We start from the raw sequence: 17685 nt of genomic DNA, 5'->3' as shown, positions 1-17685 counted from the left end.
GATGTGCCTGGATGCTGGTTGTATTACAGCGTTGCTTGACTTTACCATGGCAGATTTCACAAACAGCTGTGTCAAGGCTATCAAGCCTCACTTCATCTTTTTAATTAGGATTTGCAGTAGTCAAGAATACCTGTGCGCGTGTCAAAAAGTCTTTGTAGAGCGGTAGGAGGGTAGTAAACAATACGCAAAAAGAGCTGCTGTTGTTATTCACTGCTCATTAATGACTTGAGATCCTGGCACCAGGCTGATACCAGAGTATGATGAAGAAAAAACTCACGAGAGAAAAAATGATTCACACCTAGGCGGAGTTCAAAGAGTTCACTAATATGCTAATTCGCTAATCTTGTGTCATTATAAACATTATAAATAATGGTCAGGTAAAAAAAGGCAACATCATTCCTTATAACAGTCAGTTACCCTATTTACCATGAAATGAGTTTAAAACATGACGGAAGTTCTGAGCTCATCATTTATGAAGTTTGAATGACTCTCTCATAAATTCTCAATATAATAACACATCCTGTTGGCATGAACTAAAAGTGAATGTTTTGTTCCAGCCAGGTGCTATTTAATGCACTTTGAAAAAAAAAAAACCTAAAACAATTACATGCCTCAAATATGCTGACTATAAATATTGATTATGAATTAATGGTTTATTAAAAACCGTCAAGGAAAAAAATGTAATTAGTTTCTGATGAGATCTTTCTGCTGCATCCCCAATGTGTTCACATTGCAGCGTATACCTGCCAGCCCAGTGTGGCTCTGCCGTTCGTTTTAGTCAGTTAGTCAGGTAGCTCAGTTGTCACCAATGTGGAAAATTGTCTCCAGCTTCAGTGCTCAAGCTATAAACTGAGAAACAAGAAATATGGAAATAAATGTGACATCATTAAAACGGCAATATTAAGACTCTTTGTGGTCTAACAGGTTGAAGAATTCATTGTAAATTAAAGGAGGGCTAGGGTTAAAATGAATTTCAATGTCTACTAATTTCTTACTGAGTCTCTCACACAGGTTTTGCTAAAGACAAATCAATGTTTTTCTTTATTTGCAGCTAATATTTTGTTTCATATATGTGCTGATTACTAATACTAATTAAAATTTTGATTGAGTTGACAGTTTAAAGGAAGAAAACAAACAAAAGGTGTATTTCTGTGAAAGGCAAATTACTCCAACTATGGTACACTGGCGGCAACAGAGGTCATTAACGAAACTGCAGTCTGATTAATGAGTTACTGACCAAAGTGCTGAATTGAGCCTGTGAAACTTTCATACTGAAATTCAGTGTTTTTTAATCTCCTTAAAAAATTAAAACCAGGTTTTCACTTTGCTCTTATGTCTTATACTATGTGTAGACTGATGAGCAAAAATGTCTGTTTCATCCATTTCAATCCATACAGACACAATCTCTGTGTCAGGCACATACCAAAAAGTGCCCTAGGTTCCTTTCCATTCTCTGGTGTTTTGCCCAAAGGTAACTGTCAGTGCCTGGAGGGACACCTCTAGCCGCACTTGACTTCTCCAGGAAGCAGCAGCAGCTGTTATTTTGGGAAGCCCACATTCTTCTTTTTCCACTCTGATCCTCACTCCTTTATTTGGGAGACATGGGAGCCATTTCCATTGAGATCTGATCATGTATTTGCATTAGATTGATAGTGAACCGGTCTGGAAATGTAAACAGCGGATTCACATGAGTGCCAACTCTCAACAAAGGTGTGTCCTAATTTCAGGCAGTTGAGATCAGAGTATTCTTGTCTTTTTGGCCCATGTGACTTCAGGTCACATTATTGTCATCCACCAGTGGTTTCACCATACTCCCCTGTTTATCCATGTTTTCTCATTAGTCTGTGTATTGCAACAATATCCCTTTTATCTAAGAGGCAGTCTGTGTTTCCTGTATTCTCAAACTCATCGGGGCATTCCTCTGTTGAGAAACATGGTTTCTCTTCTACTTAAAATGATTTTGTGATCTAATGTACCCTTATTCACTGAACTTGTGAGACTTTCGTTTTAACTCAGTTTTCACATCACATTAATATTTCCAAGCCCTGTTATAAATAATTGTCAGATAAAATTAGTCGTTCTGGATACTACAGCTGACAAGGGGATTTATGCTTCTATTGTTATCTCGAACCTGCCAGTTTCTCTAAAAGTGAAGCCAATTGTGACAGTATGTTGTCACTGGTGGATTGTTGTCTCCAACTCAAAAGTTGTTGTACGAGTTTTGCATGCAAAAGCTTGAACCAGTGCAGTTGAGACTAACTCTGAAGAATGGCATTGCTGATATAAAAGTGTTCCACATTTTGCCATTATCTGATCACAGTGCAGACTTGACCATAGTTTGATTCTTTTTAGGTCATTGGATTAAAAAGATGTCAAGTGTCTGATGATACTTCCTGTGGAAAATGTGTATAACCCGGTCCTATAACTAACTCTCTTTTGCCATTTTCTTTAATCAAACATAGACCGAAAGATGGACTGACAGATAGAGACAGACAAGCACCGTGGCAGCAATCCTCATCTTCCCAAGGTGAACAGTTTGAATGGCAAGGGAAGTGGATGTTTTAAGAGAGCAGGCCCTGCAGGTACCTGACAGCAGTCAAATGAGTCCACAAAGCAGAGGAAACCTGTTCTGCAGCTTGGCTTGTTAAGGCTGTGTGGATGGGTTCTGCTGAAATGAACACGTAGGAATAAGCGACAGGCAGAGAGAGAGAGTAAATGCTCCAAGTCTTCCACATAGACAGGTTTGGCTCAGGGATAGGCAGACAGAACTAGTTTTTTTCAAGTTAATTTGAATTTCTTACATTCTTCTTTAATTATTTTCTGTATTGTTCTTAAAGATTACTTCCTTTGATATTCATGTTGCATTTCAGATCTTTATGTGCTTCATATACTGTATTACCCTGCCTGTGAACCCAACCTGCTGCGAGGGAGTCACATCATCAGCAATGGCTGCTATAGACTGCCGCTATAGAGGATAGACTGGAAATCATGGCATTGCACGTAACATATACTGCAATAACTGAAACATATGGTATCATAGATGAGGCTGCAGAGGTGACCCTCAGATGCCCCTCATTACTGTATTCAGTTATGCGAGAGAGCAGGCCAATATGGATCAACATGTACCATTCTCCCAGAAAACAACGCATTTTGGCTCTAATGAAGTCTGCTGACAGACTCTCGGGAGAGTTGGAGTGGAGAAAGCATGCTAATAAAGTGTGCTGTGGCACACAGAGGGTTGGTTTTGGCATGGATTGGTTTTGTTTTCAGTTGAGGCCCATTGACTGTTGTGCTTAGTTGTAGATTAAATAAGGTTTGACTTGGCCGTTCCCCTTTAGAGCGATCATTCCAAGCTCATTAGCCTTTAATCATGAATAACCACTAAAGGTTAGTGGAGGTTACATTTTGCTCGCTCCGGCTCCATCATGTAATGATAGAGGGTGGCTGAATGAACACACTGCTCTCAGCCTATCCTCATGTTCCTACTCTTTCCCGCTCATGAATGATGGAGTGACTGCTGAATTTAAGACGGAGAGTTGTGCATGGGGGAGAGGTCACACCCCATGCCTCATTGAATCAAACTGTAGCCTAAAAGTTTTTACTGCATTGTGAGTCTTCTAAAAAATGTTTGATTTGCTTGATCGGCAGTTTTTCATCATTTATGCAGTGGTTTTTGTATGTGACATGTTGGCATTTTGGAGCTTTGTCCCAGTGTCATGGATGGTCAACTTAAGACCTTTCCTCTGTCAAACTCGGTGAAGTCAAAAGGCATGCTGCGAACTGATGCAGTCATTTACAGCTTTTAGCTTTTGTATTCCTTGTGATAATATTTAAGCTTGTGGAGTTCATTTGTGAAAACTATTGTGATGAAAAAATGTGCAGGTCCACATCCATTAAAATTAAGTTTCCCATCAAGTTTCCTTCGACTTGGGGTTTGTAAGCCTCTCGGTTGTCACTCTGTGTTTTGCTTAACCAGCGCAAACATACTGCAAGTCTGTGACAGAGAAGGAAATAAAAAAGTAAATTAAAAATTAAATGTGTCCTTTCATCCTCTTACTGGAGCTGTGTTACCCATTGTGACTGAAAGAATAGTAGCTACTTTTTCTCCTTCACTTGCTCAGTCAGCAGCTCCCTGCAGCCTGCACTTGTGTCTGAGTCGGGACCTCTCGTTGGCTCTCCCTCTCCACCAGTCTTCTCCTCCCTCATTTTGTGTGTGACGTGTCTGTTTTTTTTAATAATCAGCTCTCGGGTGCTTGATCTTTAAAACACTGGAATAGCTAAATTCATCATCTGTGTCATGAAGTGTGCATGTGCAGCCACAGAGTGGAAGGGAAATGTCAGAGAAGAGTATCCGTGGGCACCAAAACAAAGTCTAATGATCATCTAACGCTCAAACTAATGCAGCTACTTTCAATTCTAACTTGCACATTTAAACAAAAATTGGTTTCATATATAACTCTTTTGGCCGCAGTCTGGCACCTGGTGTTTGAGCAAAAAATATCTCCACCATCATTTTTGTCAGGCAGTTTAAAAGGACTCTGATTCAATTTCAAGGTGTGGTGCACTGCTTGACTCTATTGTCATATTTTAGTTGTGCCCGTCTCCACAATAATGTATTTTTCCTACTGTTGGGCATAGAGTCAACTTGCATTAGCTGGCTACTTCTTTTTAAAAACCGGCCATGATTGTGTAGCACAGAATATTGACTTGGACACAGCTGGTGTGGTGGAGCCCTTGCTTTTGCTACATTGATGTAATATTGATAGTGTATTACAAAGAATATTCCTATAATAGAGTGCCATATGGCAACAGCATATACTATACACTAACACCTTATCAGTGTCACAAGAAACCATTATCCTTGGCATTATATACACAAGTCCCCGTGTTCAATTGTTCATGGCATGCATGTGTCCTTGTATGAATATTATTGTGTAGCAGTAACAGATGTAACTAGGTTAATCTGATAATTTGATTTGACCTGACAGCATAATGCAGTGTGTTCCCGGTGTGGTTATCATGTTAGTTTTACCTTGACTGGATAATGGAGTAGTACACACACTGACTGAACCATCATTTACATGCAGAACCACAATTTACCTCATGATCCTTGTTTTCACTTTACTTTACCCGCCTCTCTTTTCTTAACGACTCCCTGAAGATGTTTCCTGTGAAAACATTTACATTGTCGTTCACACACACACACACACACACACACACACACACACACACACACACACACACACACACACACACACACACACACACACACACACACACACACCCGTACACATGGCACTGTGGGCTGGTGCAGAGGGAGTCTGACTCTAACTCAGCCTCTGTCTCTACGTGACATTAAATAGTCAATTTTCTTTTAATAGACAACAACAGCTGGAGCTGACAGGGCCAATGTCTGCTGATGGAGCGAACACCATCTGAGCTGTCCTGCAGCTCCGGCCGGGCTGTCTGCCTCATTACAGGAGAAGGAAACGGAGAAAGGTGTTGGGAGGGAGGGGGGGGGGGGGGGGGACAAGGAGGAGCGAAAAGGAGGAGCGAAAAGGAGGAAGGAAGTAGCCAGGTGTGAGGCGGCGTGTTTTGGTGTTGTATGATGTAAAACACCTCAGCAGAGAGTGTGTTGAGGAGCTGAAGAGAAAAAAATTGTAATCATTAGGCATGATGGAACCCTCGAGGCGGCTACCTTATAGCAATGTGTTAACTCCTTTTTGCTGAAAGTCCGACTCACTCATTCTTCCTCCCTCTTTCCACCCCCCTCCTCCATTCCCCCAGTGCACCTGGTTGAGTCCCAGGAGATGGCTGAATCTGCAAGAGTACCAGAGCAAGAAGCTGATGCAAGAGAGTGGCGTTGCTGTCCAGCGCTTCTTCGTGGCCGACACGGCTTCTGAGGCCCTGGAGGCTGCAAAGAGACTCAGTGAGTCGCACACACACACAAACACACACATCCAGTTCACCTTCCTCTACAGAGAAAGGAACGCTCTTCCTTAATAGGACTGGAAATTGCTTGGTACTGGTGTCAGTAAGATCTCTTCAAACCATGGTAGTTGTGCCAAAGACAAACTTTCCACTGAGACATTACATTGCAGATTATGTACTTGGCAAAAAATCCTTATTTCCTCTCCTTTCTTTTAATGGTTTTTCTGGCTTTTGTTTATTTAACACAGTTTGCTGCACTTGTGAAACAACAGTGTTTAATGTTTTAACACTTGCTGCCGTCACCAACAACCCAAAATACAATATATTAACTGTACACATAAACCAATTCTGTAAGTGCAGATTATTTTTGATTTTAAACTGATTTGGATGTTAGTGATCTGTTCTCACACTGCTGTACGCTATAAAACCTTAACGGGACTATTTGTGCAGCATTACTGTGTGGCCCTGTCACAGGACGTACAGATGCCTGTGGTTAATCAGGGCTGAAGTTTTATCAAGTTTAATCGCATCTTTATGTGTTTGCTTATGTGTGGTGAGCCTGTATTTGTAGAGCTTAGTGGTTGTGCCTACTCGGTTTTTCATCATGGCACTCATCCGCACTAATTTGTTTCACAACCTCTCGTGTTCAGTTTCTCACACTTTGTATGTTTTATTTTAGTTGTTGTTTTTCCTTTTTTTTGGGTTATAATTTATTTATTTTTAATCCTTGGTTAGAATTGGGGTTTCGCCCCCAGACACTCGCTCTGAGCCATGTAAGGAAGTGACTGAAACTCTAATTTTATTCTTGTAGCACAAATCTTCACAAATGCATTTTACTTGCATGAGCAAAGATGATTTAACACACATTTATATGCACCCACACAAAGCCTTCTCTTCCATCCGCTACCTTCCCCGTTCTACTTTCTTCCCACACAGCTAACTGCCCAACACATACAGTGTATATTTCCACCCTCAGATTTATATTTTATTCAGTGTCCTCTCCAAGTACAGCAGCGGCTTTCTGATAGTGTATTGGTTGTCAGCCAGTGAGATTCGACTCTTACTGCTGCCTTTAGGCTCCAGCGCCTGGGGCGCTCCTTTCAGTGGCCCTGGTTACGATGCGGACAAAGATAAACTGAATAGGAGGAAGAGGATATATATTTTCATGACAGTACGTATATTGCTTGGTAGGGGAAGAAATGGAGAGACAGAAAACTTGGGTCAGACGAGGGGGATAGGCGGCGGCTTAATAGAATCCTGGCTAACCTCAAGGGCTGATTTACTTACTATTCAGGATTGTCAGTACTAACAATTTTTATGTCATTTGTACATAAAACAACATCATGAACCTTTGTGCTGGCAGTAGAAAGGTGGCCGTGGGTTACTGTAATGTATTTCATCTGCAAAGTATGTGCAGAGGGAAAAGATGGCTGCAAGTGATTTATCATTGCAGATTGTCCACTGTGGTAGGAGTAATTGCATGACTGCACATATGAAATATATTTATTGGTCTCTTCAACCAATATTTCAAGCCCAGTAGCAGTGAAGTTCTACTTTCTCTTGCACTTCATTGCTTTCTATAAATGGACAAGACACATGTTAAAAAGCCAGGCATCCAGACTTAATTAGCAGCAATGCAAGTCAACTGTGGCCGCGACCACTTATATCATGAGTGTTCGTAAATTCCCAGCTAAATTGAAAACATGTGCCAACGCACATTGTTGCAGCTCTGACAATAATTTGTGCTTGGCTTGGTAAATCAACCCCACTGTTCGCACGGCATAATTCACAGCTACTTTAACTTCTAACTCCATTTACGCACTAAGCCACGGTCAGTGTTCATGTACATGTGTGTACGTATATTTCACACTTTCTGTACCACCGCTGGCTCACTAAAGCATGCATTACAGCATCTTCCAACGCTCCATTTCATCAGCTGCACAATGTGTCTGTGTATGGCTCACTCGTGGGCTATGTTAGGTCATACATGATAGATAGTGAGAGAAAGAGGGAGATCAGTAACCTCTTCAGTTAAGATCTCTTGAGCTGAAATGCAAACTGAGGCTGCCAAGCTCCAACTCCCAGGAGCCGGCAGTGGATGAAGCGCGGTTTCACGGCTTTCCACTGGAGAGGACACAGGGGGGTACGGCTGTGTGCAGGGGATGCAGATGGTTGGTGTATCTGAAGTGACCAGGAGCAAATGGATTTCTGCGTGGTGCTGATATCCTGCTGCGAGCTCCTGGTTCTCCGCATACACAATGGAATGAACCAGTGGACCATGGAAGCACATTCACAGATGAATGACATGCGTAGTGTAAGCTCGCCCATACGAGTACGCCGACACGTACACTCATGCACACCCACCACCAGTATTCTCCTCTGCGTTACACTCACTTAACCATGAAGTGGTTAAGTTGACAGTTCAATTGCAGCTATGCAATAGGAACTCCTATCTCTCCTCTTGTGTACTGTGGAGTGGTCCACCTCTCTTCAAGTGGACACAGATTGATTTGTTCTATTACCGCCGAGGACAAATAGCTTAATATCTTTCTCCTTTTCTATCAAAACATAAAAAATGAAATATCCGACATGGACCATTGATTCTTTTTAACCTGAATGACAACTCTTAGGGGAGACTTTACATTGTGGCAGATGGGTGACTCACAACCAGCTAATGGCTCATGGAGAATAGGGTTTGATTTCTGTGGCCCCATACTGGGTGAGCTGCGCAGGGAGTTATCAGAAAGTCCAAAGTTTTTGTAATGTGTTCCCCACTGGGACACTGAGAGAATGACACACAAACTCCTGCTGTCTGTCTAAAACCAATGACCCAGATCCACAAGTCTCATAGCCAAGCTTTTAATTCTTGCATCGTACTGTATGTGTGTATGTGTGTGTGTGTGACAGCCCGAGCAGCTGTAGGTCTGAAAAAAGAAACTTTTGGACCATGAAGTTACCATAGCATAAATTTAAATGTTATCCTTGCTTGTTGAGTTCTCACATTTGTGGATCGTAGCTGTCTTTCAACAGATTTTGGGCATCCAGGTATCTAGTTCTTTTGTGTGGCTACAGAGGTATGACAAAACCCACACGCTGCTAAAAATGTGCTTCACTGTTCAAGAGTACAAGAAGTACAAGTATGTCTATCAGGCAGAATCAATAACTGATGGGTGTAATGTGTTCCTGTGATGCTGCAGTCGAGTTTCAGCTGTACTTTCTATTCAATTTTTTCCCAAAAAATCTGATATGAAAGAGGTCAGATAAATTAGCCAAAATATATTGTGGTATAGTGTGTGTCAGTATATTTACTCACGCACACACATACATATATTTCTATGTATACAGTATCTACAGTTTTTTTTACACAGGCCTTGATATATCAGCAGCTCTCGTAATGAATATAGATATCCTGTTTGCCTTCAGATATACACACATACCTGTGCCCTGCTCCAGCCCAAAAGAATGTGATTATGCAGTCCACTTTTTGTGTCGCCACGCGCTTGACAGATGCATCTGTGGAGCAAATCTTGATGGATTTTCACTCTGAATTCTAAATCAAAACCACATTTTCCCTCCCCTTCCTTGCTGCGAGAGCCCTTCATGTCTGCCATGCCTCCTGCCTCCCCCAGCAATCATTCATTGACAAAGCACGAATGGAAGAAAACATCGTTTTGGATTCTTATCCTCTCTGCATGGTGCGTCTGTGTGATGAATGGCAGCAACATACTAGTGTGTGTATTTACAATTCATATCAGATGAGTTAGGAATATGTTGTCCCTCTTTACTATTGTCATCTTCCTGACTGTCTTTTGACAGATTGTGTTGCAATCTGTGTCTTTGTTTTTTTTGTTCTTTCTGTCTTGTTTTCAGTTCTTAAAGTTACCTAATTTCTCCCACTCTCTTCACTCACCTCAGTCTACCGCTGCTGCTCTTTTTCCGCTTCTTTGTGCTTAGCACAGCTTCACTGCCAGAATGACAATTAACAGAGGAAGGAATCATTTTAATTTATTTTCACCAGAGCTATGAATATTCAGTGTAAACAGAGCAGTTTTATGCATGGCTGTCAAATCTCATGTGTGCTTATTAGAGGCGTAGTTAGTTTGATATGTTGGCTTGCAGAATAATATGAGCTACCTTGACATTAGCCAACTCTTTGAAGAGGCAGGTGTGTGTGTCTGTGTGTGTGTGTCTGTGTGTAGGTGTACGGGTTCTAGTTGTGGCTTTATGGTTTGTTGTGGAGAGAGACAGAAAAACATCAATAGGATCAACAACAACAATCACATGTTTATCAGTATTGCTTTTATACATCAACATGCTGGAAAACACTCAACAGTGGAAATGGTGCAAGTAAACATGGAGCATGTTTACATGGACTTCAGCATCCTGGTTTTGAGCCATATCCCGGTTATGATCATATTCAGGATACTGAGTTTACTTGAACAGTGACAGACTTGGTTATTCATATCCTGGTTTCTAATTACTGCATCGTATTTGCATAGGCACCTGTGATGTTTATTTTTACAACGCAAATCACTGCAATTTTGAAATATGTAAAAATGAGACCATTGTGGCTTATATTATAGTATATTATACTGTATGGCTTACAAATATACATATCCTCACTCTTAGCGCTCTCTGACTGTCACTAGCTGTGTTTCCATTGCAGCTTTTGCAAAATAAAAGTGATATTTCTAAAATTTCAAAAAAGTACAAATCCTATTTGCAGGTGTTTTGCGAATGAGGCGTAATTCTCGTAAAGTCTAGTCTCACAACTGTAACAAAGGAACTATTGTTTGGTTATTCACACGGACATGTTATTGTGTGACACCGCCTGATTTATCAGTTTATCAGATTGTACCTCACATGGCAAAGTTTTATTAAAATAACCCGGTTGGGTGAAAACTGTACACGGGACGGGACGACTCAAAACAGACGGGAGAGAGAGGGAGAGCGAAGTGAAACAGAGAAACATTCCTGCTGGTAATATTGGTAATCTGATCAGACCTGAGTGATGTGTAAATGTGAAACAGGTGTTTCCATTTCACTTTTGCGATACACTCTTACATCGACACATCTGAAAAACCACCTCATGAGAGCATAAAAATGTTTTGGCGATATTTGAGAGGTTTTTCGAAATGTAGGCATTTCCATTACCAGCTTTTAATTGCAATATTTAGGTTTTATGGAAACGAACCTATTGCCACTGTGTAGGACAAGGGAGAGATGGATGACAAATACAGCGCTGTGAATGGTGGGACAGAGTCGTGTAAATGCAGTTTATGGATTCCGAGTAGAAGGAAAATGTTCTGCTGAGTAGGGCATCTTTTCGTCGACTGTGGGATGATGTGTGCTTTCCCATTGGCCCGTGCCTCCGCAGATAGCAGCTATGAAACCGGGTTAAAGCATATACTGTTCATGCCACAAGTTTTTCTTGGAGTTCTCCAGGTAACAAAACTGCATTTTCTCAAAACTGGGATACAGGCGTATCCTGGTTTCTGGAATCGGTATATGTTTACATGCATCAATACAAAAACGGGATACTTATACTAAGTGCATGTAAACACACTGCATAGAATCCACATCAAAATACATGGGACATCTTACTGGCTATGCTATATACAGTACATTATAGTGGTTTATTTCACCCCCTTAAGAGGAGACATCATTTTTGGTTACTGGGGATTTTCAAATACCCTGAAGTCAAGTGAATGAGGTTCAAACTGTGCCTCAGATGATGTGTAAATACAAGTAGCTCAAGGCCAAGGACACTGTTGTGTGTTTTCAGTCCGCCCATTAAGTCGTCTGCTCTCCGTGGCAGCTCAGACCCCCTCTATGCCTCTGGCCTGTGATCTGCAAATTGAGACAGATATCATTGCAAACCATTAGCCAGTAACTTTCCACACAATGCTGGCTCAAAGTGCATTGTGTTGTCTTTGCCTAAGTGTTAATGCCAGTCCTCACAGGGAGACCTGAGCATCATGGATTCGTTTCAGATCCAAATCTAGAGAAAATGCTTGTACAGATAATTAACGAGTAATATATCTTGTGTCAGCAGCAAAGCAGCCAGCTTTTGGCCATCGCAGGATTTAGCAGCCTCATCATAGCCATCCTGTGTGACACATTTTGGTGCTGAATTCTGAGTCATCATATGTGCACAAGTGTTTCATTAAAATGGTATTGGATTCTCACATCAATATGCTAGATCATCAAAACCTGCAGGATAGCATGTGAGAATTGAAGGCATACACGGGTGAGATAATTTCGCCTCTCTGGATGGAATCCAGTGGAATGGGTTTTCCATTGTGCACTGAAGTGCAGAGGGGAGCGCCGACACAGCAGCCTCCGCTGGACGGACTCCCAGACTTATCCACTGCATTTCCCCACCACTAACAGTGTGGAGAGACATGGGATACTCCAGACACGGAGCCAAGGGCGTGCTGGAAAGACCCAGCGGCATAGAGGGCTAGGGCAGCTGTAACTGTGATAGCACAGGCAGGAAGTTCTTGGGCTGTTAAACCCTGCATATTTACACTATGGTGTGAGAGGAAGGAATACCATTATGCTCTAATTCCTTCCCTACTACAGCTACAGAAAGGAGGTCCATGGCAGATACAGTACCTGCAGTTTGTGGTTCTTTGACCGCCGTATCTCCACTGCCGACTATAAATTAATGGTCGAACAGTGTGTGCAATTCATTAAAACGTGATGCTGTACATCAGTGCCTTTCTGCAGTTGTGAAATATAGGTGATTAAAACGATAGCATGCAAATCACATGCATAAATAGCGTATTATGGTGAATTTGTGTGGGCCTGAAGAAAAAAGGTTAACATTGACTTTAGGATTCATTGTTTGCAGAAAATAAATATTCAACAAAATGTAAATCTTCGAAAAGGTTAAGTTCTCTGTGGAAGAGATACAGAGTAGAATAGTTGATTAGTATGAATGTGAAATAATTTAGATGGAAAAAAAAAAACATATACTATGTATATATATATATATTTTTTTTGCTGGTGCATGTCAATGGTTCCGCTTTCTCTGGCAGGGTGCAGATAAGCATTTACACCTCCGACTGGGCCTGGCGCTGGTGTATGAGATCATCTAGAGAGTACCATATGCTCCTCCACCAACCCAACACACTGCCTAGCCTGTACCATCTGTCACAGAATCGCTCCTCCCCACCATGGGCATCACCACGAGCCGTTCGGAAGACTTCGTTATCCATGTGTGTCGTTTGCATCTCACTCGAGTCCTCCCTCCATACTCGCTCACTGCCTCACAAGCCAGTCAAGATTTTCTGCTCTGCTTTCTCAGTTTGTAATGCTGCATCTGCTTTTTCATATTAGAGTATTTGGGTGGAAGGGCCCACCTGTTTGTTGTGGATGGAGACATTTTTAAGCTGTTGTCATCCAATTTCAGTGAAGACTTGTTCTGTAATGAACATGTTCTGTAGGCTGTCACTATTAGTTTGAACTGGAACTTCTATATGAGCATGGAACATTTTTAAAAGATCAAATCGAAAATTCAGATTCCAAAAATGTATTATAATTTCCATCCATCCATCCATTGTCCGCCGCTTATCCGGAATCGGGTCGCGGGGGCAGCAGTCGGAGCAGGGATGCCCAGACTACCCTCTCCCCGGACACTTCCTCCAGCTCTTCCGGGGGGACCCCAAGGCGTTCCCAGGCCAGCCGAGTGACGTAGTCACTCCAGCGTGTCCTGGGTCTTCCTCGGGGCCTCCTCCCGGTGGGACATGCCCGGAACACCTCACGAGGGAGGCGTCCAGGGGGCATCCTATACAGGTGCCCGAGCCACCTCAGCTGACTCCTCTCGATGTGGAGGAGCAGCGGCTCTACTCCGAGCTCCTCCCGGGTGACAGAGCTCCTCACCCTATCTCTAAGGGAGCGCCCCGCCACCCTGCGGAGGAAACTCATTTCGGCCGCTTGTATCCGGGACCCCGTTCTTTCGGTCATGACCCAGAGTTCATGACCATAGGTGAGGGTGGGAACGTAGATCGACCGGTAAATTGAGAGCTTTGCCTTTCGGCTCAGCTCCTTCTTCACCACGACGGACCGATACAAAGACCGCATTACTGCGGCCGCCGCACCGATCCGCCTGTCGATCTCGCGCTCCATTCTCCCCTCACTCGTGAACAAGACCCCAAGATACTTAAACTCCTCCACCTGAGGCAGGAACTCTCCCCCGGCCTGGAGGGTGCAAGCCACCTTTTTCCGGTCGAGAACCATGGCCTCGGACTTAGAGGTGCTGATTCTCATCCCAGCTGCTTCACACTCGGCTGCAAACCGCCCCAGTGCATGCTGAAGGTCCTGGCTCGAGGGAGCCAACAAGACCACATCATCTGCAAAAAGCAGAGATGAAATCAAGTGGCTCCCGAACCGTACCCCCTCCGGCCCTTGGCTGCACCTAGAAATTCTGTCCATAAAAATAATGAACAGAACCGGTGACAAAGGGCAGCCCTGCCGGAGTCCAACACGCACCGGGAACAGGTCTGACTTACTGCCGGCAATGCGAACCAAGCTCCTGCTCCGGTCATACAGGGACCGTACAGCCCTCAGCAGAGGGCCTCCGACCCCATACTCTCGGAGCACCTCCCACAGGATGCCACGTGGGACACGGTCGAAAGCCTTCTCCAAGTCCACAAAACACATGTGGACTGGTTGGGCAAACTCCCATGCGCCCTCGAGCACCCTGCGGAGGGTGTAGAGCTGGTCCAGCGTTCCACGGCCAGGACGAAAACCGCATTGTTCCTCCTGGATCCGAGGTTCGACTATCGGCCGAATTCTCCTCTCCAGCACCCTGGAATAGACTTTCCCCGGGAGGCTGAGGAGTGTGATCCCCCGGTAGTTGGGACACACCCTCCGGTCCCCCTTTTTGAAGAGAGGGACCACCACCCCGGTCTGCCAGTCCAGAGGCACTGTCCCCGACTGCCACGCGATGCTGCAGAGGCATGTCAGCCACGACAGCCCCGCAACATCCAGAGACTTGAGGTACTCAGGGCGGATTTCATCCACCCCCGGTGACTTGCCACTGAGGAGCTTCCGGACTACCTCAGTGACTTCAGCTTGGGTGATGAATGAATCAACCTCTGAGTCCTCAGACTCTGTTTCCTCGACGGAAGGCGTGTCAGTGGGATTGAGGAGATCCTCGAAGTATTCCTTCCACCGCCCGACGATATCCCCAGTCGAGGTCAACAGCTCCCCTCCTCCACTGTAAACAGTGTTGGCGGAGCACTGCTTCCCCCTCCTGAGGCGCCGGATGGTTTGCCAGAATTTCCTCGAGGCTGACTGGTAGTCCTCCTCCATGGCCTCCCCGAACTTTTCCCAGACCCGAGTTTTTGCTTCCGTGACCGCCCGAGCTGCCGTCCGCTTGGCCTGCCGGTACCCGTCAGCTGCCTCGGGGGTCCCCCGAGCTAGCCAGGCTCGGTAGGACTCCTTCTTCAGCTTGACGGCATCCCTTACTTCCGGGGTCCACCACCGGGTTCGGGGATTGCCACCGCGACAGGCACCGGAGACCTTACGGCCACAGCTCCGGACGGCCGCGTCAACAATGGAAGTGGAGAACATGGTCCATTCAGACTCAATGTCTCCGGCCTCCCTCGGAATCCGGTCAAAGCTCTCCCGGAGGTGGGAGTTGAAGACCTCCCTGACAGGGGATTCTGCCAGACGTTCCCAGCAGACCCTCACGATACGCTTGGGTCTTCCAGGTCTGACCAGCTTCCTCCCCTGCCAGCGGATCCAACTCACCACCAGGTGGTGATCAGTTGACAGCTCAGCCCCTCTCTTCACCCGAGTGTCCAAGACATACGGCCGGAGGTCAGATGACACGACTACAAAGTCGATCATTGACCTCCGTCCTAGGGTGTCCTGGTGCCACGTGCACTGATGGACACCCTTATGCTCGAACATGGTGTTCGTTATGGACAGACTGTGGCTAGCACAGAAGTCCAATAACAAAACACCACTCGGGTTCAGATCAGGGAGGCCGTTCCTCCCAATCACACCTCTCCAGGTAACACTGTCGCTGCCCACGTGAGCGTTGAAGTCCCCCAACAGAACGATGGAGTCCCCAGTTGGGGCACTTTCCAGCACCCCTCCCAGGGCCTCCAGGAAGGCCGGGTACTCTGCACTGCCGTTCGGCCCGTAGGCCGAAACGACAGTGAGAGACCTATCCCCGACCCGAAGGCGCAGGGAAGCGACCCTCTCGTTAAGTGGGGAGAACTCCAACACATGGCGGCTGAGCTGGGGAGCTATGAGCAAGCCCACACCAGCTCGCCGCCTCTCACCATGGGCAACTCCAGAGTGGAAGAGAGTCCAACCTCTCTCAAGGAGTTGGGTTCCAGAGCCCAGGCTGTGCGTGGAGGTGAGCCCGACTATCTCTAGCCGATACCTCTCAGCCTCCCGCACGAGCTCAGGCTCTTTCCCCCCCAGCGAGGTGACATTCCATGTCCCTAAAGCCAGAGTCGTTGTCCGGGGATTGGGTCGCCGGGGCCCCCGCCCACGGCTGCCACCCAAATCACACGGCACCGGCCCCTTCTGAACCCTCCCGCGGGTGGTGAGCCTACGGAAAGGCGGGCCCACGTCGCTCCTTCGGGCTGCGCCCGGCCGGGTCCCGTGGGCCAAGACCCGGCCACCAGACGCTCGCCTGCGAGCCCCGACCCCAGGCCTGGCTCCAGGGTGGGGCCCCGGTAACGCCAGTCCGGGCGACGTACACTTCCTTGATGTTTTCTTTTTCATAGGGGGCTTGGAACCGCTCTTAGTCTGACTCGTCACCTAGGACCTGTTTGCCTTGGGAGACCCTACCAGGGGCATTAAGCCCCGGACAACATAGCTCCTAGGATCATTCGGGTGCTCAAACCCCTCCACCACGGTAAGGTGGCGGTTCAAGGAGGGGCTATTATAATTTTATATATTTTATTTTTATGTTTTTCTCTTTGGATTCCGCAGTCTTCTGTAATGGTGTAAAAAAAAATGCATTTGGAGGGTCGGCAAAACAAGATGCCAACTTGCACACAACACTTCAACTTTATTTTGCCAGAAATTATACAAGTGATTTCAACTACACAAAAGCTTTAATATATTATATTCTGATATTATGAAATGCCATGGACATGACATGTGATTTTCAAGCTCTGTCGTGAGCGTTGAGCTCTGCTGTGTGAATATGACACATTAGCATCACTCATGCTTCAGTTCATCTTTTATGTCAGTGTGTCCCAACACTTGCTCAGCGATAGAGCCATTATCTCGATAATACTGGCCCTAGATTGGATATTTTATTAGGGCTATTCCATGCTTCATGGAACATTGAATTTGTAAGAGGCAATGCAGTAATATTTTTCCCTATTGTTTTCCCTCTGTGTGCCTTTTCTCCATTTTTTGCATTTTTGGATAGCAGTATTATGTAAGGCTTCTTGTCCTTCTTTTCTTTTCAAAGCATGACTGAGATTTAGTGATTAATCAAAACAACTTACATGTGAATTATGACAACTTTTGACCACTTCATATTAGTTTGCTCTTTGCTTGACATTTGCTTTGGTGATGATTGGATCCTAAAGTGCTTCAAATACATTTCAACCAAATCCATTGAACTGCAGATATGTTATTTCATCCCATTTGGTGCCAAGTGGTGCTCCGTTGGTGTCAACAGCACTACAACTATATTCAAGACACCAGATGTTGTTGAGGCGGCTTAACACATCCACAGGAGAGGGTGAGAGACACATATTAAAAGATCAG

General features: G+C 44.9%; 1 protein-coding gene across 1 annotated transcript in view; it reads left to right on the top strand.

Annotated features, from left to right (window-relative positions):
• The window catches only part of suclg2 (succinate-CoA ligase GDP-forming subunit beta), a 91955-nt gene that overhangs the window by 14040 nt on the left and 60230 nt on the right, over positions 1-17685 (top strand). The window contains exon 2 of the mRNA XM_083971005.1: positions 5788-5929. Coding sequence (XP_083827131.1) covers positions 5788-5929 — 142 coding nt within the window. The remainder of the gene's footprint in view (positions 1-5787; positions 5930-17685) is intronic.

This window comes from Trachurus trachurus (genome assembly GCF_905171665.1).
Source record: "Trachurus trachurus genome assembly, chromosome: 5".
NCBI classification, from domain to species: domain Eukaryota; kingdom Metazoa; phylum Chordata; class Actinopteri; order Carangiformes; family Carangidae; genus Trachurus; species Trachurus trachurus.
The sequence above is the reverse complement of the archived record's forward strand: the minus strand, read 5'-3'. Positions and strand labels throughout refer to the sequence as shown.